Here is a 27,867-nt window from a genome sequence, read left to right as displayed (position 1 = left end):
TCAAAGTCTTCTGCATTTTCGCTCGTTTTGGCTTTGGCGCATCCATCTTTGTTGACATAAAATGCTTCAAAAAGAGAATCAATGAGCAAAAAGAGGGATACATCAGAATCTCAAACTTCGACTTGTCTGAAAAAAACGGGCGACAGAGAGTCTAAAGTAAAAACATTTAGCGATTGTCTATGATAAGTAGGAGATGTTGTGTACGAAAAAGAGGAAAAATCAGTTTAAATAGGTGATTTAGATCTGGTTTAGTGTGAAACTTCAAATGAATTGACTTAACTTAAATCGATTTTGGGGGGGGGGGGGGGGGCGTACGCCGCGTCCGCCCCCCTCCCCAACCCCCCCCACCCACACCCCGTCTTGGATCTACCTATGCCTTTTATCTATCACAATAGTAAACATTTAATTCTGTCTATCAGTGTGTTAACTTCAGCTGTTTTCTTTCAATATCATCTTTTGAATAAATAAATCTAAGAAACTACATCAGATTGATATTTCTGACATTTTATATTTACCCTTTTCATGCAGAAATAAAAATTCAGTTTTAATTTATTGCTGCATTTTTTCTTAGCGAGGTATCTGCTGCAGCCTTCATTTTATTTGTTGTGAAAGTCAGCCTTCATTTTATTTGTTGTGAAAGTACCGTCTGCCAATTTTTTTATAATTATTTATCTTGATGGTTATAAGAATCAACTTTTGTTTTGTTATTTTGGATTAGTTTAACAGACAAAGGTAAAGATTTGTTGAACAAAGCACAAAGTGGTTTACATATATATTATTTACTGTAATAAGTTTATAATAACAATTATGTACATGAGAAAAAAAATCAAAGAACTTTCAGAAAAAATAAATAAAATATTTTACTGTCTTTTCATACATGTAGGTATCTGCGAGGCACATAATTGTCCTGTAATTTGACTATATAACATGGTCAATGTTATCATTTGTACCAAAAAATCTTAATTTCTTACTGAATCCTTAAAAAACATATACAACTTTGTATATTTTTACCATTACATCATATTTTGTTAAAAAAAATCTGAACATACTATCCTATGGATCCAGACAATTTGTAGATACATGTATGCTTCACAAAATATAATGTGAGAGAATATTGTTGGTAAACACTCAACCCCCCAAAAAGAAGTATACTAGCAGATATATTATTATAGTGTTTTGAGAGAAAACTGTTCGGTTGGTTATTGTAAGTTACTTAATTGTGGTTTTTACACTTTCAAGTTCTTATAATAAACTTAATAATAAAGCGTCCATCTAGCATATATGCCATGTAATACTGTATGTTACTGCATAAAATCATCAAAATCTAATAAAAACAAGAGAACATTGTCAATTATATTGACAAGTATAATTAATTGGCTGTATTTGTATAGTTCATTCAACTATTAAAGGGGCATACCATGCCTTTTCCCCTAGGAACACATTTTGAAACAATTCATATTCCAAATTGTTCTCCTGAGGCTGTACATTTATATATGGTAGTAACAATGAATTTTTGACATAATTTTTTATACAAAACATTTACAATGCTAACAAATCTTTTCTATACACGTCTTAAATTAGGATTAAATCTCATTAAATCTATAAAAATTAATTTAAAACATTACTCAACTGTCTTGTGTTAAGCAGTATTTGTTTTCACATGTACATTTCATTCATAACAAATAATAATTTGTTACTATTTCTACTTATATTCCCGCGTAGGAATATTCCTTTCTTATTAAAAGAAGTGATCCTGAGGTGACATTTATTGCTGATATTTATAGAACATGAGCATATACATGTCATTTTCTTGTTAATGGTGCTTTCTGACACATTCTGCAGGAATTAGGAGGTTAACTTCAAGAACAATGTTGTAAAGAGTTATCTCCCTTTGTTCAACATAATGCATCGTGAGAGGTATCAGGTTGTAGTCAGTGGTGGTTGCAGCTACCTGCTATTCCTTCGTACCTGCTTTTTTTTCGTACTTCAAACTGGGCATTCAAAGTTATGTGCTTTTTGTCTCAACCTAAACAGAAAAATAAAGCCCACCTGCAACAATCGATCTCAATTTCTGATGTCAAATGCATATAAGCAGTTCTGATAATGTGTATTAACATGTAATTTGGCAGAAATCATTTATAATTTTCTGATTGTCAATTAAAATATTTTTTGTTTACACAGCATTAATATTTTTTTCCAACTGAAATGAGCGCTGTAATTGACACTACCACAGCTAAACAAGTATGCATGTTTAATTTGTCAGCTGCAGCCCTTAAAAATTGTATGTGATTGAGCTTTCTGAAATCCAAGTGAAACTTGACTTCCAAAAATGGAAAAAAAAAACACCACCTAAATACATTAGTATAAATAAGCTCTGATCAAACACAGGAAACTGAGAACACAGGCTCCATTGATAAGAAAACTAGCTGTGTGCGTTACAGATTAGTGATGTGGTCTGACTCATACCTGAGGTATTTCCACTGTTAGGTAGCCCCATTGGGATGCTGGGAAGATTTTACAACTGATGCTCATCCCTGTGTTGAATCAGAAGTAATATGTTAACCACATGTGCACTATAGGCCAGGAGAATAGCACAGCATTGTTTTATTAATTGCTGGAACTTCACTTATTTACATTCCAGTAGGTGGGTAATGTATAATAATGTTACAAAATACCCTAACAACAGATATGAGTTTATATTAAAGATATTATTATATTCGCTGTGTGAGACTCTGTCATTGTTGTGACTTGAATGAGTTTAAATATATAAGCCATGCATAAGTGTCTTTAAGTGAACTAATGTGAGGCAGATCTCAGAGAACACAATTTTCACAAATACAACTTAGATAGCTATCCTAACAGTACAGACCACTGACTCTTAGGGTCTTACCTACACCAACAATATGTTAAAGTAAGCATAATTCAGTAATTAAAAGAGTAAAGCAAGAGCGTACATTTATAAATTGTCATATTTTTCAGGTTGATTTATTTACAATTAATTACACATTATTACCAATAGTAGACCACAATAAAGGTTTCAGTAAGTTATACGCATTATTATCCCCACGCCCCGAATTGGAGCGGGGGGATTACCGTATGTGGTTATCTCTGCCGTCTGTCCATCCGTCCTGGCCACTATCTCCTCCTTCACTATTAGCACTAGAACCTTGAAACTTCGTAGCTATATGCATATGTGTGACAGTGCACTATTTGGAATTTTGATCTGACCTCTGGGTCAAAAGCTGCGGCGTGGGGATACGCGTCGGCCGCGGCCGCGCCATTTCTAGGTTCACATTATATTGAGAATATGACGCTTCATGTTTTATAACATGTTGTTAGAGATCAAAAGAAGGTTTCTTTCATAGTTAAAAAGTGTATACATTTCTTATCATAATAACAATATTCTCTATACAGGCAGAACATACACAGCACACTGAAATTGCCATACCAATAGAAAAAATTATCACAAATTAAGGAAATACAACCATTAATCTAGTTCATTTTAGATAATGACTATACAGTTTTTATGCAGGGTGTTATAAATAACCACAAGGCCTTTACCCTGTGGACTTTTTATGTCCCCCACTATAGTAGTGGGGGACATATTGTTTTTGCCCTGTCTGTTGGTTGGTTGTTTGGTTGGTCTGTTGGTTTGCGCATATTTTAACATTTTGCAATAACTTTTGCTATATTGAAGATAGCAACTTCATATTTGGCATGCATGTGTATCTCATGGAGCTGCACATTTTGAGTGGTGAAAGGTCAAGGTCATCCTTCAAGGTCAGAGGTCAAATATATGTGGCCCAAATCGCTTATTTTATGAATACTTTTGCAATATTGAAGATAGCAACTTGATATTTGGCATGCATGTGTATCTCATGGAGCTGCACATTTTGAGCGGTGAAAGGTCAAGGTCAAGGTCATTCTTCAAGGTCAGAGGTCAAATATATGTGGCCCAAATCGCTTATTTTATGAATTCTTTTGCAATATTGAAGATAGCAACTTGATATTTGGCATGCATGTGTATCTCATAGAGCTGCACATTTTGAGTGGTGAAAGGTCAAGGTCAAGGTCATCCTTCAAGGTCAAATATATGGGTCAAAATTGCTCATGTAATGTCACTTCTGCAATATTGAAGCTAGCAATTTTATATTTGAAATGCGTGTGTATCTCAAGGAGCTGCACATTTTGAGTGGTGAAGGGTCAAGGTCAAGGCCATCCTTCAAGGTCAAACATCATATAGGGGGACATTGTGTTTCACAAACACATCTTGTTATAATTTAGTTTTCTTGCTTGATGGATTTGTTCACAAGATATCAACCACCACCAACTGTTTGAAAAAGGAGTTTTCTGATACAGTTACACAGTATGAATATTGCAAAGTTTACCCATACTTTGTCATGCAGGGCCCTCAATCTATCAAATCTGCCGCCGAATTTCGGTGGCAGTCCCCCACCTGAAAAGTATACTTTTTTCTCCATTTGGGGGGAAAAATTCCCCCTTAAAAAAAAAAAAAATTTTTTTTTTGTTTTTTTTTTTTTTAAAACACTTCAACACCGTTAATTTGAACACCGATAAGCCGAAGTCACCGTTATTTCGAAGTATTATTCGGGTCCCGATTTTGGTTCTTCTTTGTTTAATGTAAAATTTAATTGTTAATCCGAACTTCGTTAAACCGAAGAAATCGTTATTTCGAAGTGATTCAGTCGGTCCCAACACTATAATTCGCACCTTATTATCAATCTTTAATCCGAAGTCAAAACTGCAAAATACTGAGCGTATTTTCACACCTTGTCGTGGCGCGTCAAAAGCCGATAATTACACCTTTGTCGTCTGTGCGAAAGCTGGTGTTCAGAGAGACATTGCGTATTGGTAAAAAAAAGTTAATTCATTTCCGGAAATGTATTCATATGTTTGTATGTCTGATAATTTGTGCTATTCGTTATATTTTATATGTTCTGTAATTAGACAAAAATAAAAACAAAAAAAGAATCTTTTTATTCCTCCGTTTGTTACAAGTGGAAATCTATTGCTATATGACTAGTTTTCGCTTTTAAGTTAGCAACGTTCTATTTTAACAGAATCAAAAAAGTCTTCTGTCAAATGTTTATTTCGAATTATCGTTAATCCGAAGTTTTTTTGACGGTCCCGACGACTTCGAAATAACGGTGTTGAAGTGCAGTAAGATGTGTCTCATGATATTATATCTCAGCTCTTTTTCAATTTAATCTTTTCAAACATACTTAATTATGAAAAATGCAATGAATATAGTGCAAACATGTACAAATGAAATAATGAGAGAGCAAGTAAAAAAATCCCCCAAGAAGGGAAACGCCGCGAAAATTCCCCCTCCTAAGGGCTGCGGACCCCTTCCCCCAAAGCAGTGTGAGGGCCCTGTCATGAAATTAACAGTTTGTTCCATGTTTTATTGTACCCAATAGTCCTTATGCCAGAGAATTATACATCTTAAATGAATAAATATATCAGTAGTTCATATAAAAAGCTATGTTATTCTGTACATCATAACAACATATGTTTTGAATATGCATTTACACAGTCGTGTCAGGAGCTAAACTGTCAGCTATTGAGTCCACGAAACCTAGCTTGACATCAAAGTGGAGAGAAAAGCTCCAAACATGACTGTGGTTATGCACAGGCTGGTCAAAAGCTATGCTGGCAGCATATGGCATAAGACCCATTTTCGCATTACAAGACGGAAATTGTTTTTAATTTGTGTGTATATGTTATATAATCAACAGTTTCCTAAAGCCCATTTGGCTCAGAGCAAGAGCATTTCCCTCCCCTGAGAAGTTCCAACAATCACTTGACAGGGATTGTATTGGACTTTTGTTTGATACGGAACATGAGTCTTGCTCTTAGAAAACAGTCTTCATGCATGTGCATATAGTGTCGTCCCAGATAAGCCGAAGCAGTCTGTTTATCAGGCTAATCAGGGACAAAACATTTTAAATATCTTTAAAGGAAGTCTGTTTCCAAAAATCCAGTTTAAAAATAAAGTATCGTCTCTGCTCAGCCTGTGTGGACTGCACAGGCTGATCTGTGATGACATTTTCTTACAGCAAAGCTCACATGTTATTTTACGTGTTCAGAGATGATCACAGATTCAGCCTGCTACATTGGGCGGCCCGAGAGGGGCAGACCAAGATTGTGGAGATGCTGATACAGAGGGGTGCAAGGATCAATGCCACCAACATGGGTGATGACACAGCACTCCACTTGGCTTGCAGTCATGGACATCGCGATATTGTGGGAATGGTGAGATAGTGTTATTACCTAGCCAGTACAGTGTTTGTTTCTGGTCTGATTTTGGGCAGAGATTTTGCCCTTTCCAAATCTAATTTTTTCCCTAATGACTGCCGAAAATCCCACTTGAAGATTGCCCCTCCCCCATAAAAAAAGAAAATTTAGTAAAAAGTAACTTTCCCTAATCAGCTCTACAACGCAATTTGTTATTTCAAAAGGCCCGGCCCCTCCACAATTATGAAGAAAACACTTCAGTATTTAATTTGTCATTCAAAATTTACATTTGGTCTGAAAAAACAACATTACAAAGGTGCATGTAATATTATAGCTATAGATTGTGAGTGCTGCACATGAAAATTATAATGAATGTTAAAATTACAGGCAACACATTAAACCCATGGACTTGAATTTTTCTCCTGTGTTTTCTCTTGATAGAGACAGCTTATATTTGTTTTCTATTTCTAGCTTTTACACCACAAGGCAAACATTAATGCTATCAATGAACATGGGAACACCCCCTTGCATTATGCCTGCTTTTGGAACCATGATCAGATTGCTGAGGATCTGGTCAACAATGGGGCACTGGTAGCAATGGCCAACAAGTCGGACGAGACACCCCTGGATAAGGCAAAACCTAAAGTTGCTAAAATACTCACAGGTACAATTGCAATAGAGCTTTATGCATGTCAGTAATGAGTCTACAAAGATAAGCGTGTGCAGTCTGCGCAGGCTAATCAAGGACATCACTTTCCTTTTGGGGGATTTTTTGTTTAAAAAAGTCTCTTTAGAAAATGCAGGGTTTGTGCTAGCGGGCGACGTGAGCGAAAAAGTCACTTTCTTACGCCAAACTTCGCCTAAAATTTAAGAAATTGTAGATAAAAAGCAACTTCCAGTCTCCCTCTTACCAGACTTTGTTTACATCCGGTTTTCTTGATTTCAAGGTCTGATTCAACTTTCCAATACACACTATTGCAGCCCGGAGCGTGTCGCAATTGAGCGAGAGGTAATTGGAGGTAAACCCGGCCCCTGATTCTCCCAACCTCCTAACTTATTATATCGGCAATCGATATTCGTCAAGTCAGGGTTCAGGGAGAAATCACTTCTCCCTAAAAGTTGAGCCCAGCGTGAGCCCTGAAAAAAGTCGTCTAAACAAACATTCCAATCTAGGCAGAAAAATCTGGGACAGCACTTTACCCACATGCATTAAGAGCCGTTTTCAAAGAGCAAGGCTCCATTTCATTGCACTGTCTGTTTCTTTGTAGCATATTTGGTAAATATTAGAGGTACAAGCCATACAATACTTAGATGTTGCTGTCATTTTTGAATAATATCACAAGGTGACATTGTAGAAGAATTATTACACATTCTTTTATTAAATGTGTAGCACCTTCATTATAGTCTCAAAAGTGAGGTTAATTCATGAATTTAATGACAGAATACCATTTATTTCAGTATCCGTCCCATGCTGTGGTTGCTATTAGAGTCATTTGGGGAATGTTGAACATTTATTCTGATTTCCAAAAAAGCTATAATCTCATTGAAGTTTTGAAGAAAACATTGTTTATAACAAGTGTTAGCAATTTAAACAGTAAGCATAAACCTGAATATTTGCACCAGAATAGGCAACCTTGGGTTTTGTTATTGTTATTGATATGTATATGCTGGTTTGTTATTGTTATTGATATGTATATGCTGGTTTGGCCAATCAATAAGTAGCTTGGTTACACTTGAGATTACATAGTTGAATGAAACATTAGAATGGTTCTAGCAATCAGATGATACAGAGTAAAAGTTGACATTTTTCTAGCCATTTTGGGGAAAAAAACTATTTTGGGATTGTGATTTTTTTCGTGCAAAAGTTCACTTATTTGGAAAAAAATAATTTAATACTTGGGCTAATCTGGGACAACACCTTACGCAAATGAAGCACCATATTGCCAGAGCTAGGCTCAAAAAGTAATTTTGGTCTGTCATGTCGGAGCAAAAAAGCTGAAACATCATATCTAAACTTCAGAGAGGGCTGGTTCCCTGGGCCAAGATCTTCATAAGATCCCATTCAAGGATCGCAGCTGGCTGGGATACAAGACCCGCAGCCGGGACGCCCTTCTATCACGCCATGCTGGGATCAACATAGAGCAGCTGAAGCTGCAGGGTCATATGGCTACAACGCACTCTGGGGAAGTTTGGCGCGGCCTATGGCAGGGAAATGATATCGTGGCTAAGGTCCTCAACCTGCGCGAATGCACTGTCAGAAACTCCCGGGACTTCCAGGAGGAGTTTCCCAGACTAAGGTAGTACATGTAATAGAACTCTTTTTATAACTGACTTAGACATTAAAGGGACCGTTTTTGAAACCGTTTTAGATATTAAAGGGACTTTTTTTGTAACTGACTTAGATATTATTAAAGGGACTGTTTTTGAAACTGAGTTAGCTATTAAAGGGACCGGTTTTGTAACTGACTTAGATATTGAAGGGACTCTTTTTGTAACTGACTTAGATATTAAAGGGACTCTTTTTGTAACTGAATTAGATATTGAAGGGACTTACACCTTGCAGTCATTTTAAAATACTGTTATCGTTAATTGGATCACATTGGCTTTGTACACAAACTGGATCGAACCACAACCCCCAATCAAGTAAGGTGTGAAAGTTTCTGGTCAATTTGCGGTAAGTTTTGAGCATTTTCCTTGATTGGTGCTGATAAAAGTGGTCAGCTGTTAGCAAATTGTTCAAATCAGTGAGTGTAACTACCATTGAAATGTAGAAGGCAAAATTTGGGAATTAACAATGGGGGTTGGCATAGCGAGTTGTTCGCTATGCAAGGGGGTGGCTGTTTAGAGAGTTTTTACTGCGATAAATGCTGAATATATTTGTTTGGGCTATTAGTTCTAGATCCATTCTCTCCAAGTCTAAGAATGGGTTGTTAAAAATGTGCCCAGACTTTGGTAAAAAATGCACTCATTTTGAACTGGTATGTATCAAACACACACAAGGCAACAAAATCTTTAATGCTAAATGCTTTGTAGCTTCATGTTTCCTTATAGTCCAATTCTTTAATTGCCAACAAAAGCAACATACAACTGTTATAATAAACCATTATTTCATATTTAACAATAGCATCTTTCTTTAATCCCATTACAGTCCTCTTGATTTTTATTTCAGAATCTTCAATCATCAGAACATCCTGCCTGTGTTAGCCTGTTGCAATCAGCCCCCAAATCTTGTGGTCATCTCTCAGTTCATGCAATACGGTTCCCTCTACAATGTTCTTCATGGAGAAACTGGTAAGAGTCAAGATTTAAATGAGCTGTGTTGTGTAAACATGGAGCTTATCCTATATTATTATCCCATGTACATTCTCTCACTTAGTGCTTCATTGTAATGCATGTTTTCTTGAATAAAATCTGTTTGCACCATTTTCTGCCCAGAAGCAAAGTAAATATGGCTTTAGGAAAGCAGCATAACGGGTACAACCAGAACAACCTGTGAATAACTCGCAGGTTTTATTCTGTTTGCTGCTCATCAGTGTCTCATGTTTGGAAATGAAGCCTTTAAAAGCCCATAAACCCTCAAAAGCAAATAATATTTCTTAAAAAACAACAACACACACACATAATAAATGAATGTTCCTTATAGCAATAGCCACAATTTCAACACTAAATGTGGTCTGGTAACATAGATTTTACAAGATACAAAATGCTTGTTTTTGTTTTTTGCGGGACAATACATTCAACACATGTTCATGTACCAAGTAAGTGTTCATGTGTCGTATGAATAGATATTGTTGGGAGATATTAAAATGGAATATGTCGTACCACACAAAAATAAATACGAGCCTTTTGTATCTCTTTAAATCTTTGTTACTATACCACATCTAGCTTTGAAATTTTGGCTATTGCTATAAGGAACACTGATTTTTTTATGGGTGAACTGTATTTTACGAAATATTTTGTGAAATATTTGTTGATTTTGAGTATTCATGTTACTTTAAAACTTTCTTCTTATGTCTAGAATCCAGAAAGGTCTCAAATTTATTATGAATTTCTAAAGTACAAACGTGCAATGTGTCTGAGTGCTAAAGGGTAAACCATTTGAGTCGCGTTCTGAGAAAACTGGGCATAATGCATGTGCGTAAAGTGTTGTCCAAGATTAGCCTGTGCAGTCTGCACAGGCTAATCAGGGACAACACTTTCCGCCTTAACTGGATTTTCATGTAGAAGAGACTTCCTTTAAACGAAAAATACGATTTAAGCGGAAAGTGTCGTCCCTGATTAGCCTGTGCAGTCTCCACAGGCTTATCTGGGACGACACTTTACGCACATGCAATATGTCCAGTTTTCTCAGAAGGTGACACATTTGTAGTCAAACTATTTCAAACAGGACTTGTTTCTCACTGCAGGTATTGTGGTGGACCAGAACCAGTGCCTTAGGTTTGCCATCGACATCGCCCGGGGCATGGAGTTCTTGCACACACTGGAGCCCCTGATACCCAACATGTACCTCACCAGCAAACATGTCATGGTATGAACGCCACACTAGCAAGCCTTCCTTCTTATGTGTCTCGTTATGGGATAACCGAAATTGATGCATGGGCGTAAAGTGTCCTCCCAGATAAGCCTGTGAAGTCTACTTAGGCCAATCAGTGACAACAATTTCTGCCTTAACTGGAATTTTTCAGCGTTTAAATGAAAAATATCAAAGCAGAAAATGTTGCCCCTGCACATGCATTTAGCCCAGTTTTCTCAGAATAGGGCTCCTTTGTCTCTTAGGGATTTTTGTGCGGCTTGGGGGCTCTAGCATTCAAATATGGTAAAAATGGAGTGTATAAACCCAATTTGGGGTTATTTTAACATAATATAACTGACAGGTTATGGACAATCGTTAGGGTAAGTTTCATTTTGGAGGATATCCTTATGAATAAAAGATAGTTGAGGAGGTAATGTAACCATATGTTTTGCTAAAACTATAGTATAGAATAAACAAGCAAATTCGTTGATTTGATATCCCCCGCCAATATGCTTCTGGACACAAAAGTGTTATATTTGACACTCAAAAAAGCATTTTTTCAAGATACAAAGGGCCATAACTCCGTTATTTACAGATGGTGTACAATACCATTTGGCGTGCATTATCCTAGTATCCATATATATACTCATACCAAGTTTCAATGAAATCTGTCAAAGCACTTCCAAGATATGGCTCTGGACGGACGGAAAGACGGACGGATGGACGGATAACGCCAAAACAATATCCCTCCGCCAATAACGGGGGACAAAATAGCTCTGTGTCTTTGATTTATGTCCACTGGCCCTGTTAATCACTTATTCACTGACCCATTCTAATACTCGAGTCAAACTATAAGCAATTCATATATGGGTCTAAGTTTACCCGATGTTCTAAAGTCTCAAGTACATGATATTTATGTTCAAGAAAAGATTTAGACTTTAGAAAATATGCTTTAAACTTTTAATACATACAAGCTACCTAAGCTGTTAATATCTTTAACAGATGGTTCTCAATGAAGATGTGGTTGTTTAATTCCAAGTTGTATTGAAGACTAAAGAAGTTGTAGAAAATAACAGTTTTAACAATATCTGTATTCTTCAAATTCAGCCAAATTTTATGTTGCTGTAGTTCTTCATAATTGACAAATGCTGTCGACCACTTTCCTTACAGTAATACATTTCTGTGTTTTTTTTGCTGGTACTCTAGTCCAAACTGGACATTCATTGGCATATGCTGCAAACCAAAGAAAGATAACTGTGAATTCAATATTAGTTTAGTTCATATACACATTGATTTCCCTTGTTTGACTTTATTGAAGTTTAGATGATGACATGGAATCTAATATTTGGGTAAGGTTTTGTTTTAATGTTTTTGCTGAAAAATTATTTTTTATCAATAAAGAGCTGCTCATCTGCATGATCATCAGAAAAAGGTAAACAAATATCTTATGAATTGGGACCATGCATTACCAAATGGTTTATAAACCTGTTATGTTAATCAAAAGTCATGTTATTTATAAAGGGCTTTCCGCAGTTAAGTTGTCCATGCCACTTTAAGTGTTACTTTTACCTAAGAATAACATAGTAAATCATTGTTGTTTTTTGAATGCGTGATGGTAATTGTTTTCTTATTCGAGCTTAGTTTGCCAAATTTAAAAATTGGAGAAGCAAATCCTTAATGTTTCCAAAAAAGATTAATATATTTGCTTGTGATGTTGGTGTTTGCCTTATAGATTGATGAAGACCTTGCCAAAATAAATATAGACGACCCCAAATATCGCTCGCCAGAGGGCATCATTGTTGGGGTAACTGGGAATGTCGCGTGCTACCAGCATCCCTGAGAGTTTTTCATTTGTTTTGTCATGCTCCTGTCCATTAAGGGTGCAGTAGAGAAAGTCACATCAAACTTGATCTTATTCTGATAATGCAAACCTCCACCAAATCAACAAAGAAATTGGTGTGCACGAGAATACTATTTTAACTGAAATGCATTTACATTGATAAATAAAATATGTTTCTTTCAAACTGCACCTTTAATAGTTTTGACAATTAACTATACTTGTGTGCAAATGTATGGTTTTAAGTATAGTAGTTGATCCTTTTGAAAAGGTTCAGTTAAATCAGTAAGCTACTAATATCATCATTATCATTAAATTTATGATCACCTTTAGCCAATTTTGATCTGTCATAAAGACGATTTAATAGTAATTTTTGTATTAAAATGCTCTATTTTTACATTATTTAACAAACAATATTTTTCTGCAATCATATGAAAAGTGTGTTAGCCTGTACAGTTTGTTAACCAGTTTTCATCCCAAATATATCTTCCCGGTTGGTTTTAAATGTTTGTAACAATTTTGTCATACTTAATTAGCCACATTGTGGGGTATATAATCTCCAGGTTTGTGACAATTATATTTTTACTTGTCATACTAATGTTAACTGTCCAAAAACAGATGAACTAAATCTGCATAACTATCAATCAAACTGCTAGTGATGTTGCGAGCTGTATTTTAAATTAAACAAAACATTGTGGCTTTTTCCGTAAAGATTAAGAATGTTTATACACAGTGTGTAATAATGTATATTTGGTGATTTTAGATTGTCAATTGTTCCATTTTAGGTCTTTAGTCATCTTTCATGTTGTCATCGCTGACTATTCTTTACTAACTACAGTGTAGGTATAGGAGTCCTAGTGCTGTATGGTAGTTGGACTCATGTGAAGTGTTAATTAGGCAGTCATGTTTGCATAGAGAGTTTGTATAGTTGATAAACAGGAGTAGAGACTGATGTCACAACCAAAAAAGTTTAACACTTCCCTTTTAATGTGAGTTTACAAAACATTGAATTCATGTTTTCTGGGTAACAATAAATCAGCTAAAGAGTTGTTCTCAGATTAAATGATTTTATGCCCCCCGGGATCGAATGATCGGGGGTATATTGTTTTTGGCCTGTCTGTCATTGAATGTGTCTGTCATTGTATGTGTTTGTCACAAACTTTAACCTTGGTTAAAGTTTTGCAATAACTTTTGCACTATTGAAGATAGCAACTTAATATTTGGCATGCATGTGTATCTCATGGAGCTGCACATTTTAAGTGGTGAAAGGTCAAGGTCATCCTTCAAGGTCAAGTGTCAAATATATGGCTTCAAAGCGGCGCAGTAGGGGGCATTGTGTTCTGACAAACACATCTCTTGTTTGTAATGCTCTTTAATATCTGAAATGCACAAAATAAAGCATTTGTCTGGATAAACAATTTTAACTATCTCAAAGTACTTGTACGGTATGACAAGTTCCCGTGATTTTAATATATAAAGGGTTAAATGATATTTAAATGTTAACACATCCTGTGGGAGGACCATCCAGAATATTCAGCTTGTTCTGGGCCAAAAATCACCTGTCAGAAAAAGCATCATTTGTATGCCCTGCCAAAACAGAAAAAAGATTTTTATGCCCCCTTTCGAAGAAAAGGGGGTATATAGTTTTCGCACTGTCCATCAGTCAGTCTGTCAGTCTGTCACACTTTTCGTGTCCGCTCTCTAATTCAAATAGTTTTTTCATCTGATCTTTACCAAACTTGGACAGAAGTTGTATCTAGACAATATCTAGGTCAAGTTCGAATATGGGTCATGCCGGGTCAAAAACTAGGTCATGGGGTCACTTAGTGCATTTCAAGCTTATAACTTCTATCAAGCATTTATAGGGGGCATAAGTCATCCTATGGTGACAGCTCTTGTTTTTAGCTCACCTGATTGCTCAGGTGAGCTTTTGTGACGGGTTTTTGTCTGTCTTCCGTCCGTCTGTCGTCCATATTTGGTTTGTAAACACTCTAGAGGCCACATTCCCAATGTGTCCAATCTTCATGAAACTTGGTCAGAAGATTTGTCCCTATGATGTCTCCATCAAGTTCGAAACTGGGTCATGCTGGGTCAAAAACTAGGTCACTAGGTAAAAAAAAGAGAAAAACCTTGTAAACACTGTAGAAGTCACATTTCATGCCCAATCTTCATGTAACTTTGTCAAAATGTTTGCATTAATAATATGTTGATCAAGTTAAAAAGTGGTTTCGGTCCGTTGAAAAACATGGCCGCCAGTGGGCGGAGCAGTTTTCCTTATTTGGCTATAGAGAAACCTTGTAAACACTCTAGAAGTCACAATTTTTGCCCAATCATCATGAAAGTTGGTCAAAACATTATTTTTATTGATATCTCGAACGAGTTCCAAAATGGTCCAGATCAGTGTAAAAACATGGCCGCCTGTGGGCGGGGCATTTTTATGTCCCCCACTATAGTAGTGGGGGACATATTGTTTTTGCCCTGTCTGTTGGTCTGTCTGTTGGTCTGTCTGTTTGCGCCAACTTTAACATTTTGCAATAACTTTTGCTATATTGAAGATAGCAACTTCATATTTGGCATGCATGTGTATCGCATGAAGCTGAACATTTTGAGTGGTGAAAGGTCAAGGTCATCCTTCAAGGTCAGAGGTCAAATATATGTGGCCAAAATCGCTCATTTTATGAATACTTTTGCAATATTGAAGATAGCAACTTGATATTTGGCATGCATGTGTATCTCATGGAGCTGCACATTTTGAGTGGTGAAAGGTCAAGGTCATCCTTCAAGGTCAGAGGTCAATTATATGTGGCCAAAATCGCTCATTTTATGAATACTTTTGCAATATTGAAGATAGCAACTTGATATTTGGCATGCATGTGTATCTCATGAAGCTGCACATTTTGAGTGGTGAAAGGTCAAGGTCAAGGTCATCCTTCAAGGTCAGAGGTCAAATATATGTGGCCCAAATCGCTTTTTTTATGAATACTTTTGCAATATTGAAGATAGCAACTTGATATTTGGCATGCATGTGTATCTCAAGGAGCTGCACATTTTGAGTGGTGAAAGGTCAAGGTCATCCTTCACAAGGTCAAGGTCATCCTACAATGTCAAACATCATATAGGGGGACATTGTGTTTCACAAACACATCTTGTTCTCTATATGTATATAGTGAAAACATGTGAACACTCTAGAAGTCACATTTTTGGTCCAATTTTCATGAAATTTGGTCAGAACATTTGTTTCCTTGATATGAGAGTTGAGTTTGAAAATGGTTCCGGTCAGTTGAAAAACATGGCTTCCTGGGGGGGGGGCAGTTTTCCTTATTTGGCTATAGAGAAACCTTGTAAACACTCTAGAAGTCACAATTTTTGCCCAATCATCATGAAAGTTGGTCAAAACTCAAAACATTGGTTTTATTGGTATGTCGGACGTGTTCGAAAATGGTCCAGATCGGTGAAAAAACATGGCCACCAGTGGGCGGGGCATTTTTCTCTATATGTATTTAGTGAAAACATGTGAACACTCTAGAAGTCAAAATTTTGGCCCAATTTTCATGAAATTTGGTCAGAACATTTGTTTCCTTGATATGAGAGTTGAGTTCGAAAATGGTTCTGGTCAGTTGAATAACATGGCTGCCGGGGGGGGGGGGGGGAAATTTTCTTATAATTATATAGTAAAAAAAGCTTGTGAACACTCTAGAAATCACATTGTTTGCCCAATCATCATGAAACTTGGCACAAAGATTGGTTTTATATATATCACATAATTAATGCCATACTTATTGCCCTTAGATTGTCCAAATTTTCATTATATTATACAAAATCCTTGTAAACACTCTAGAGGTCACAATTATGTTTCAGATTTTATGAATCTTGGTCATAATATTTATTTTTGTAAGCAAAGTTTGATGTTTGGTAAGGGGGGGGGGGGTCAACTCAAAATATAGGTCACCAGGTCAAATCTTACAAAAACAAAAACACTCCATATGCCAGAGTTTTGGTTCAATAATGATGAAACTTGACCAGGATGTTTGTCTGGATAATATCTAGGTCAAGTTTGACGTTTGGTAAAGATTGAATGAACCGACTCCTCTCAGGTGAGCGAACTAAGGCCATCTTGGCCCTATTGTTTACCTTAGTCTCGTCTCAAACCTGCTTTAAATTAGTTCATATATATGTATGCATTTTTACAGTTCCAGCCAAGCCGCGCAGTTTATAGCATGTTTTCTGTTGAGCATTCAACATGATTTTTATTTTGCGTTGAATATATGTATGATGATAATAGATATGCACAGTCATGTATCTTGATATACCCATTAAATGAATTTTGATTAGCGCATGCTGTGTTATTGCTTAGAATGATTTAGGCAGTTGATATTGTCATAAGAGAAGGCTGTCAACTGTGTTTCATACACATGCTCTTGTATTATTTTGAGATTGAAATATTACAATCTTTTGTTTTTGTTAATATTTAGACTGGTTGAAACACATATTTGCTTTTCATTGACCTTTCCATGTTTTATTTCGTGTAGTATGTTTTGTATGGGATATTGGTCACTTGCCTTATGGCAAGTAGATGTTAATACGAAATTTTATATTGAAAAGCTAACACCTGTATTAAATCCAGAATCTTTTTTTGTATGGTATATAGATGGTTGGGATACATATCACCGAGAATGAAGGCCCGACTTATTTAGTCATCATATGGCAAACAAAATATATTCCACAACTTAAATATGGAACATTAATTTCACCCCAGTGTTCTCTGTTCTGCAGATTGACGAGGATCTGACAGCGCGTATCAACATGGGAGATTATGGATTCTCATTTCATGAGAAGGGCAAGCTATACTCCCCAGGCTGGATGGCCCCTGAAGGTAACATCTATAAGCATTAACAAGGCTCTTAAGCCCACAAACATGCTGGCATGGAGAGTAGTGGATTTGGCTTCTGCATAGCGAAAACAGGGGGTTCCTATTGATTCTTTCTCATTGAGCGTTTCCCTAAAAAACACCTAAATACAAAATTCTTGCTAGGAATCTAACCATGACTGTCTCAGTTAGCCTTAGTCTATTGATTCTATAGTAACCGTGGAGCAAATATAAATAAGTTTAACAATGAATGTTATCCAGATACTTTTGAGCTTTAAGAATAAATTATGCATTGCAATGTTTTTCAGTATACATATTTGGTTAAGTCTATGCATTTATTTCACTGGTTAAATTGTTAAGTTGTTTCTGTGTAATACTCTTTCATCAAAATAAGAATGGAAAGTTATTCTTTCATCAGGCTTCATGTCATCAATAAACACCTGGTTTAAGTTACTTCCCTTTATCTTAAATGTTTACATTGTATGTGTTTTCTCCAATTTATCATGAAAGTGTGTGTTTTTAAATATTCTCATCTGTGTTAAGTATCATACATTTAAAACTGGCATTTGCAGTGTTTTCATTTCATAAGAACATGCCAATAAAATAAATACAATGGAGCACGTTATAGTGGAGTTACAGTGGATTGATATGAATAATGTGCTTTAAGATGTACAGATATATATTTTCTTACATACATTAACTTCAAACTTTATGTTATGATATAATGTACAATCAATATCTTAAAAATGTAGTTAAAGTGAGTAAAACAAAGTATAAGTTATATATATACAGATAAATCTAGAATGAGATTTATGCTAAGCGCTCTCAAGAGAGTCATGTGTTAGGTGTCAGAACTGCAATATGTAGTACAATTATCAATCCATTCTGAATGTGCAGCCCCCACAGAACTTCACTATGTAGTACAATTATCAATCCATTGTGAATGTGCAGCCCCCACAGAACTTCACTATGTAGTACAATTATCAATCCATTGTGAATGTGCAGCCCCCACAGAACTTCACTATGTAGTACAATTATCAATCCATTGTGAATGTGCAGCCCCCACAGAACTTCACTATGTAGTACAATTATCAATCCATTCTGAATGTGCAGCCCCCACAGAACTTCACTATGTAGTACAATTATCAATCCATTCTGAATGTGCAGCCCTACAGAACTGCAATATGTAGTACAATTATCAATCCATTCTGAATGTGCAGCCCCCACAGAACTTCACTATGTAGTACAATTATCAATCCATTGTGAATGTGCAGCCCCCACAGAACTTCACTATGTAGTACAATTATCAATCCATTCTGAATGTGCAGCCCCCACAGAACTTCACTATGTAGTACAATTATCAATCCATTGTGAATGTGCAGCCCTACAGAACTGCAATATGTGGTACAATTAGCAATCCCTTCTAAATATAAAGCCCTACAGAACTGCAATGTGTAGTACAATTATCAATCCATTCTGAATCTGCAGCCCTACAGAACTGCACTATGTAGTACAATTATCAATCCATTCTGAATGTGCAGCCCTACAGAACTGCAATATGTAGTACAATTATCAATCCATTCTGAATGTGCAGCCCCACAGAACTGCACTATGTAGTACAATTATCAATCCATTCTGAATCTGCAGCCCTACAGAACTGCTCTATGTAGTACAATTATCAATCCATTCTGAATGTGCAGCCCTACAGAACTGCAATATGTAGTACAATTATCAATCCATTCTGAATGTGCAGCCCCACAGAACTGCACTATGTAGTACAATTATCAATCCATTCTGAATCTGCAGCCCTACAGAACTGCACTATGTAGTACAATTATCAATCCATTCTGAATGTGCAGCCCTACAGAACTGCACTATGTAGTACAATTATCAATCCATTCTGAATGTGCAGCCCCACAGAACTGCAATATGAAGTACAATTATCAACCCATTCTGAATCTGCAGCCCCACAGAACTGCACTATGTAGTACAATTATCAATCCATTCTGAATGTGCAGCCCTACAGAACTGCAATATGTAGTAGAATTATCAATCCCTTCTAAATGTGCAGCCCTACAGAAGAAGCCAGAAGAGATAAACATGCGTGCGGCGGACATGTGGAGCTTTGCCATCGTGCTCTATGAGCTGGAGACAAGGGAAGTGCCCTTTGCCGACCTCACACCAATGGAGATTGGCATGAAGGTAATAGGTTTGAGCCTCGCTCTGTGATAATGGAGTCTTATGCACTCTGCATTGGCTAATTAGGGATGAAACTTTCCACCTGTACTAGATTTTTTGCTTAGATGAGACTTACTTTGAAATCAAATACAATAAAAGCAGAAACTGTCGTCTCTGATTAGCCTATGCAGTCCACACAGGCTAATCCAGGACGACACTTTTCGCCTAAACTAGATTTTCACTTAAAAGAAAAATCCTTTCAAATAAAAAACAATTAATGCGGAAAGTGTTATAATTTACTAGTATATGCGTGAGTGAACTGCATTTACAGTTTATATGAACTTTCCTTTAAGGTTTGAAATCTGCATATCAACAGTTTGTTATGCAGGATTTGTTTTTAGCTCACCTGAGCACAACACGCTCATGTTGTGCTCATGGTGAGCTTTTGTGCCTTTTCTCCTTCGTGCGTCGTCCTTCGTCAACATTTTGTCTTGTGAACACTCTAGAGGCCACATTAATTGTCTGATCTTCATGAAATTTGGTCAGAACATTTGTACCATTGATACCTCGACTGAGTTCGAAACTGGGTCATGCTGGGTCGAAAACTAGGTCACTAGGTCAAAAAAAACAAACAACTTGTGAACACTGTAGAAGTCACATTTGATGCCCAATCTTCATGTATTTTTGTCAAAATGTTTGTCTAAATGATATGTTGGTTGAGTTCAAAAATGGTTCCGGTCCGTTGAAAAACATGGCGGCCAGGGGGGCAGGGCAGTATTCCTTATATGGCTAAAGAGAAACCTTGTGAACACTCTAGAAGTCACAATTTTTGCCCAATTATCATGAAACTTGGTCAAAATATTGGTTTCATTTATATCTCGGACGAGTTCGAAAATGGTCCAGATCGGTGAAAAACTTGGCCGCCAAGGGGCAGGGCAGTTTTCCTTATATGGCTATAGTAAAACCTTGTTAACAATCGAAAATGGTTACGTTTGCTTGAAAAACATGGCTGCCAAGGGGCGGGGCATTTTTTCTTATATGGCTTTAGATGGCTATAGTAAAATCTTGTTAACACTCTAGAGGCCACATTTATTGTCCGATCCTCATGAAACTTGGTCAGAAGATTTATCCTAATAATATCTTGGACGACTTCAAAAATGATACCAGTTGGTTGAAAAACATGGCCGCCAGAGGGGCGGGGCATTTTTCCTTATATGGCTTTAGTAAAACCTTGTTAACACTCTAGAGGCCACATTTATTTTCCGATCTTCATGAAACTTGGTCAGAAGATTTGTCCTAATGATATCTTGGTTGAGTTTGAAAATGGTTTCGGTTTGCTTAAAAAATATGGCCACAAGGGGGCAGGGAATTTTTCCTAATATGGCTATATATCATGCTTTAGTAAAACCTTGTTAACACTCTCGAAGCCACATTTATTGTCCGATCATCATGAAACTTGGTGCAGATGATTTGTTTCAATGATATTCTTGGATGAGTTGAAAATGGTTCCGGTTGGTGGAAAAACATGGCCGCCAAGGGGGCATGGCATTTTCCCTTATACATGTATAGCTATAGTTAAACCTTGTTAACACTATAGAGCCATATTAATTGTAGGATCATCATGAAACTTTGTCAGAAAATTTGTCCCAATGATTTTTTGGACATGTTCGAAAATGGTTCCAGTTGCTTGAAAAACATGGCCAGCGGTGGGGGGGGGGGGGGGCATTTTTCCTTATATGGACTTATGAATCTTCATGAAACTTTTTCAGTATATTTGTTTAAATGATATCTTGGATGTGTATGAAAATGGTTCTGGTCTGTTGAAAAACGTGACTGACAGGGTGTTCACTAGTCATGAAAGTTGGTAAGAACATTTTGTTCTAATGACATCTTGGGCTGCACAGAACAGGGTCAGTTCCTTTGAATCTCAGGTGAGCGACTTTGGGCCTTTCAGGCCCTCTTGTTTAAGGGGAGGTATTGCCATTTAAATAATACTACCTTTCACGTTTATATGGGACATGAATTTTCAGGTCTTTCTGCTCCAGTAATTTTTCCAAATATTGTGTGAAGGTAGCTTTAAAACAGGCCTAGCTTTGGATTGCCCATTTATTGAAATTAAATTGAATACAGGCGAAGCGCTTGGCTCGAATTTTCCACCAATTTTTATTGCTATGTACTCATATAAATTTCTGTCAGATGGCTTGAATTCGTGAGGCTCGAAAAAAAAAATAAAGTCCAGGTCACAATTTTACAAATGTTTTTTGTTTGTTTGGCTTGAACTTGATTTGGTGGCATAATTTTTTTTATAAATTAGGAGCGTTTTATTAAAGCCAGGCCATAATTGCAAAGATGTCATCGACTCAATCGTTAGTTGATTTGAATAAAAGATGACATTCTTTATCAAATCAGGAGTTTTTGTAGATGCAGTATTATTATTGCTGGAACAGCTGCATCATAAACATGTACAATGTCAACTTTATGAAATAAAAAACTTAGTATCTATACGACAACTTATTAACATAACAAATATTCAGCGATGTGTATATAGTTTTTTGTTCATGTTTCATGTTATTCATGTTTGGTTTCTTTAAGTGCTGTTTCTGACATGTACACGTAAATGTGCTACATAAAAAATCGATTGTAAAATATGTGTTTATTACATGATATTTGTTTCATTGTTTGTTGTAACTTTTGAAATATATTGATGAATACAAATATTAATATTATATGTTAAGTTCTAATAAATTCAATAGCAGAACAGTAGTACAGAGTTTAAGCAGTACTAAATACTCTTCAACTGGAGATGTAAATATATTGCAGATTCATGTTAGTAAATATAAGTATATTATAAATCGGATGGCTCGAATTCCAGATGGCTTTAACTTTTGTTGTCGGTGCCCGGCTAGTTCGGTCCATTGGGCTTCGACTGCATTTAATTTGGTAGACCTGGTTTTGTTGAGTTGCCATGTTTCCTGTCTCTCAAATAAATTCTGGCTGGCAGTAGCACACTGGGGGCAGTAATCATGCATGACAACATATTAATTTACAAGGTATCACTGTTACAGGTGGCTTTAGAAGGCTTGCGGATCACGATACCTCCAGGAATTTCATCCCATATCCTTCGCCTACTCAAGATCTGCATGAACGAAGATCCGGGAAAGAGGCCCCGTTTTGACATGATCATCCCAATATTGGAAAAATGAGGGTTGCCACATAAATGTGTGCTATAAATAGATCTGAGGGGCATCTTGGGGGGGGGGGGGACATACTGCTGGTCATATGTGTTATATCAATCTTGTTAAATCATTTTAAATTTTCCTCATCAATGGCTTGATTTTTTATACTATCATTTTATTATTTTTTTTTCTTCAGGTCGGACTTTAAAAAATGAGGTTTCAAATCATGTGTTCGCAGCATGTAGTACAGTTTGAATGTTAAGAAATTTATGGTGTTGTTTTAATGCCCATTAGTAATAGCATTTAGTTTACCTTTTCCATGGTACACCTATATGTGCTTGTGTATGTATGTTCATGTTCTTATCCAGGAAATAACTACGGTAAATATTGTTCAAGCAATTTTAGATTCACATATCACTTCTTAACAATATATATGACAGACATTGCATCGTAGGACTGGGTGAAGCCATGGTCCATCTGCACATTTTAAATCAGCAAATTACAAAATCTATTTGTAATATATTTGAAAATTAATATGTTCTGAAACTTTACTATTAAGTCTGAAATTCTGGATTTTAAATAAGGCAGAAGTATAATATATAATTTTACTTGACAGATTAAATGAAAATGGATTATCTATAATGTTTGATTTCATTTACTTATTAAAAAAGGATTATTTTGTTTATTCTAATTATTGTATAATTGCTAAGGTTTTACTGTTTTATGCCCCGTTGGGGTGGCATATAGCAGTTGAACTGTCCGTCAGTCAGTATGTGTGTGTGTATGTCAGTCTGTCTGTCCGTCCGAAAAAAAACTTTAACATTGGCCATAACTTTTGCATTATTGAAGATAGAAACTTGATATTTGGCATGCATGTGTATCTCATGAAGCTGCAAATTTTGAGTGGTGGAAGTTCAAGGTCAAGGTCATTCTTCACGGTCAAAGGTAAAAAAAATATATAAAATTTCAAAGCGGCGTTCTCATGAAGCTGCACATTTTGAGTGTGGAAGTTCAAGGTCAAGGTCATCCTTCAAGGTAAAAAAAAATAAAAATTTAGCGGCGCAATAGGGGCATTGTGTTTCTGACGAAAACATCTCTTGTTGAAGATTATTACCAGTAGTCTGTGTTAAAGAATAGATCAGATTTATTATTGAATAACATCATTTTGCAATGCAAGTGCCATTTACATCATGATCTTATGTATTTCCTTTATTTATATTATTTGTTGCAATTTGTATGTGTGTTCATGTAACTTTCTAATTATTCACATATTTGTACTTTAATTTGAATACAGGCAAATGTACTTTCAAACAATTATTGAAGTTTACTTGATAAGATGGTCATTAGAAAATATAAAAATGTGCATTAAGTAACATATGATAAATATTTATGTTTAATCATTTTATATTTAACCATAAAGTGTTAAACGTACAATTGGGTCGTGCTCTGTGAAAAGGTTGTTTAATGTATGTGCGTAATATGTCGTCCCTGATTAGACTGCATAGCCAATCTGGGACGACACTTTACGCACATGCATTTAGCCCCTTTTCACAGAGCACAACCCAATTATGTGAAAGAAAATAATAAATTCCAATAGTTAACAGAGTATTTAACAAATTCGCCTTTATTTTTAATTAAAAAATAATCATAGCAAGTGCATTGTTAATTGTGTATAGATTTAAACTCTTATATTTCATTATAAAAATGATAATAATAATAAATTTGTTAAATAATGGTGCTCTCTATATATTTATGTTAATTGTATGGCTGGTCAGGTGGCAGATAGTCCTGTTTATATCTTGTGTTTGTATTATATGTATAATTATTGGAAATACAATTATCAGAATTTTTTATTAAGTAGATATAATGTATTTAATTCAGTATCATGTGTATGTTTATTGTATACTATAATGTTTAAAGTTCTCTTACTTTACTTGTAAGTCCTTTTTTAAGCATGGTAGTTCACTGTGTATAGAAAATGTTTGAGCTATAGTACAAGTTTATATGGAAGTAACTACAGGTTATTGTGACATTTTGCATTCAAATTGATGGATTCTTGTTCAGTGTGCTGAAACTTAAGATAAACTTATACTTCTGGTTTCTATTCTTCTTTTTGAATTTATACTTATATTTACACTGATGTCTTGTGGCCACCATGCTTTAGTTTCATTTTAAGCAGGTATGTTAACTACAAAGATCCTTCTTGGATGTTGTAACTGTGTTGTTCAGTTATTTTATAGTTCAAGTTGATGGCTCATTGATACGGACAGCATGTTGGAGTGATAAGACAACATTGGTAAAAGACATCTTTTGTATGTCAGTTCGATCACTTTGCCTTATGCAGTTGATAGAAGTTTTGCCTTAGAATATCAAGTATTATTGCTTTTTGAATAAAATATACACGTTTAAACTTCTTATCTTATCTTGACTTATTGAATACAAGAGATGGTTGAGTGAAGTCATTCATTTTAAAAACTAGTATTCCCCATGTCGAATAACCTTGTAGACCATATTTGGTAACTAGTTTGAATTTTACTGAGATATTTGCATCTAGACTAGATTATATCACTGTATCGTCAAAACATAAACCCGAACATTAAATAGATTAATGTTTGTTTATCGCTGATTTACATATACTTAATTTGTATATAATCATTGACCGTTTAAACGTATATGTATTATTATTATTTTTAACATTCACAAATAATTTATGACAAACGTTGATCTATCTCTGAATGTCCGTAAATTTCTGATTATGCAAGTTACAGTATAACTGCAATTCAACATCATGTTATTTTCAGCAGTCACTAGCTACAGACATGGAACTACATAAATAAATGCCTTTTTAGACGAAATATCTTAGACATGTACGCACCTTGGTTGGTATGATATATTGAACATTGAATCGTGCATGCCCTTGCAGTAGCCGTGAGTCTAATTCCTGTAACAGATGATCAATGAAGGGAAGGTACATGTTCGTCTTCCAGTATTGGGATGGGGTAGCGGCTGGGCATTGGGCATGTGACCATGGCTACCAGCGTGTCGAGGCATAGATTGGTCGATACCATACTCCTCGGCAAGCGTTACAGATTTTTCATACAGTGCATCCCACACCATCTCGTCTGCTTGAAGATAGCAACTTGATATTTGGCATGCATGTGTATCTCATGGAGCTGCACATTTTGAAAGGTGAAAGGTCAAGGTCATCCTTCAAGGTCAAAGGTAAAATATATGGCATCTGTCCGTCCGTCCGAAAACTTTAACTTTCGCCATATTTTTTTTTTTTCCTGAAGGGTGGCATATAGTTTTTGAACTGTCCGTCTGTCTGTGTGTCAGTCAGTCGTCTGTCCGTCCGAAAACTTTAACATTGCCCATAACTTTTGCAATATTGAAGATAGCAACTTGATATTTGACATGCATGTGTATCTCATGGAGCTGCACATTTTGAGTGGTGAAAGGTTAAGGTCAAGGTCATCCTCCAAGGTCAATGGTCAAATTGTGCAATATTGAAGATAGTAACTTGATATTTGACATGCATGTGTATCTCGTGGAGCTGCTAATTTTGAGGGGTGAAAGGTCAAGGTTATCCAAGGTCAAAGGCCAAATTTTGCAATATTGAAGATAGCAACTTGATATTTGGCATTCATGCATATCTCGTAAAGCTGCACATTTTGAGTGGTGAAAGGTAAAGCTCATCCGTCAAGGTCAAAGGTCAAATTTTGCAATATTGAAGATAGTGACTCGTTATTTTGCATGCATGCGTATATCATGGAGCTGCACATTTTGAGTGGTAAAAGGTCAAGGTCATCCTTCAAGGGTCAAAGGTCAAATTTTGCAATATTGAAGATAGCAACTCCAAATTGCATGCATGCGTATCTCATGGAGCTGCACATTTTGAATAGTGAAAGGTCAAGGTCATCCTTCAAGGTCAAAGGTAAATATATGGCTTTAAAGTGGCGCAGTAGGGGGCATTGTGTTTTGCAAACACATCTTTTGTTTGAGGATAAAGCTGAATTTGATTCTGTAGACATAACTGCCTTGTCTGTAAATGAACAAGTTCAGAGACATAATCATGGCCGTTCAACAGATTTTGGCATGTGTTGAAGCTTGTCATTAAATGCTTTAAATTGATAAATTTAAACATTTGAACTAAAAATCTCCAGTAAACAAACAAAAATACAATTTAAAAAAAGGAAAAAGGTAACCCTCAACAGGGCTCGAATCACTGGCCCCTGGATTCCTGGAGTAAAAAGCCTCCCGCCTAGACCACTCGACCATCCACGCTCATATTTAAATGTATTTTTTTAGCTCATAAGCAATCCTCGTAGTATCCCAAAATGTCGTTTCGCGTCGATACGACGCTTTATCTGTTGGACGGCCCCTTTAAATGATAGGTAGGCGGATTCGGGCGGGGGGCGGACCCGGTGTACAAAAGGGCGATTTTGAATATAGAAAGGCATAATTTGGCTAAAATTCGACGCTGCGTGCGAGATTTAAATGTAATGAAAGCAGAACTACCTAACAAGATGCGGAATTCACGTTTTTTGTTCTTTTTTTGTAAAAAGTTACGCCCTCCCCTATCAGAAAATGTTACACCCTCAACACGAAATCCTTACCCGCCATGAAATGTGTAAGAATTCAGAAATGTTTTATGTAATATAGCTGTAACATGCCAGTGATAGTTCAAAGCCTCTGATGTTTGCTGCTTCTACAAGGGCGAACTCTGTTATCCTGTAACATCTTAGAAAGGGCGTACCAATTCCACTCAGGATCTGCTCTACTGCGACTAGCGTCACAATGAACCCAAACTGTTGTATCACATTACTGTAACCAGCTGCCTTTACATCCCCGTGGTTATTGGCTAGTTCATCTAGTGTTGCAACAGCAGTTCTGCAAACTACCAGATTTAATGCTAAGGTACCTTGATCGGAAATTCATATTCCTCGGGTTGAATGCCGAATGAAACATAACTTATCGGACAGAGAATCAGATATATAAAAAACATGTCAAAGTGTGATCATGAAAATATAGTAAAGCG

At 36.1% G+C, this 27,867-nt stretch overlaps 1 protein-coding gene across 3 annotated transcripts in view; it reads left to right on the top strand.

Annotated features, from left to right (window-relative positions):
* LOC127876100 (integrin-linked protein kinase-like) overlaps nt 1-27,867 on the top strand; it is a 31,129-nt gene that overhangs the window by 1,401 nt on the left and 1,861 nt on the right. For 2 of the 3 annotated variants that reach the window (XM_052421022.1, XM_052421021.1), the window contains exons 2-9: nt 6,111-6,276; nt 6,730-6,922; nt 8,279-8,555; nt 9,428-9,549; nt 10,665-10,786; nt 17,382-17,481; nt 19,547-19,677; nt 22,719-25,239. In XM_052421022.1, the coding sequence (XP_052276982.1) occupies nt 6,175-6,276; nt 6,730-6,922; nt 8,279-8,555; nt 9,428-9,549; nt 10,665-10,786; nt 17,382-17,481; nt 19,547-19,677; nt 22,719-22,856 (1,185 nt within the window). In that variant the 5' untranslated portion in view covers nt 6,111-6,174 and the 3' untranslated portion in view covers nt 22,857-25,239. Of the gene's footprint in view, nt 1-6,110; nt 6,277-6,729; nt 6,923-8,278; nt 8,556-9,427; nt 9,550-10,664; nt 10,787-17,381; nt 17,482-19,546; nt 19,678-22,718; nt 25,240-27,867 lie in introns of those variants that run through there. The other variant, XR_008047648.1, reaches the window with a different exon arrangement.

This window comes from Dreissena polymorpha, chromosome 4 (genome assembly GCF_020536995.1).
Source record: "Dreissena polymorpha isolate Duluth1 chromosome 4, UMN_Dpol_1.0, whole genome shotgun sequence".
NCBI classification, from domain to species: Eukaryota; Metazoa; Mollusca; class Bivalvia; order Myida; family Dreissenidae; genus Dreissena; species Dreissena polymorpha.
Note: the sequence above shows the minus strand (reverse complement) of the source record. Positions and strands in the feature narration are given on the sequence as shown.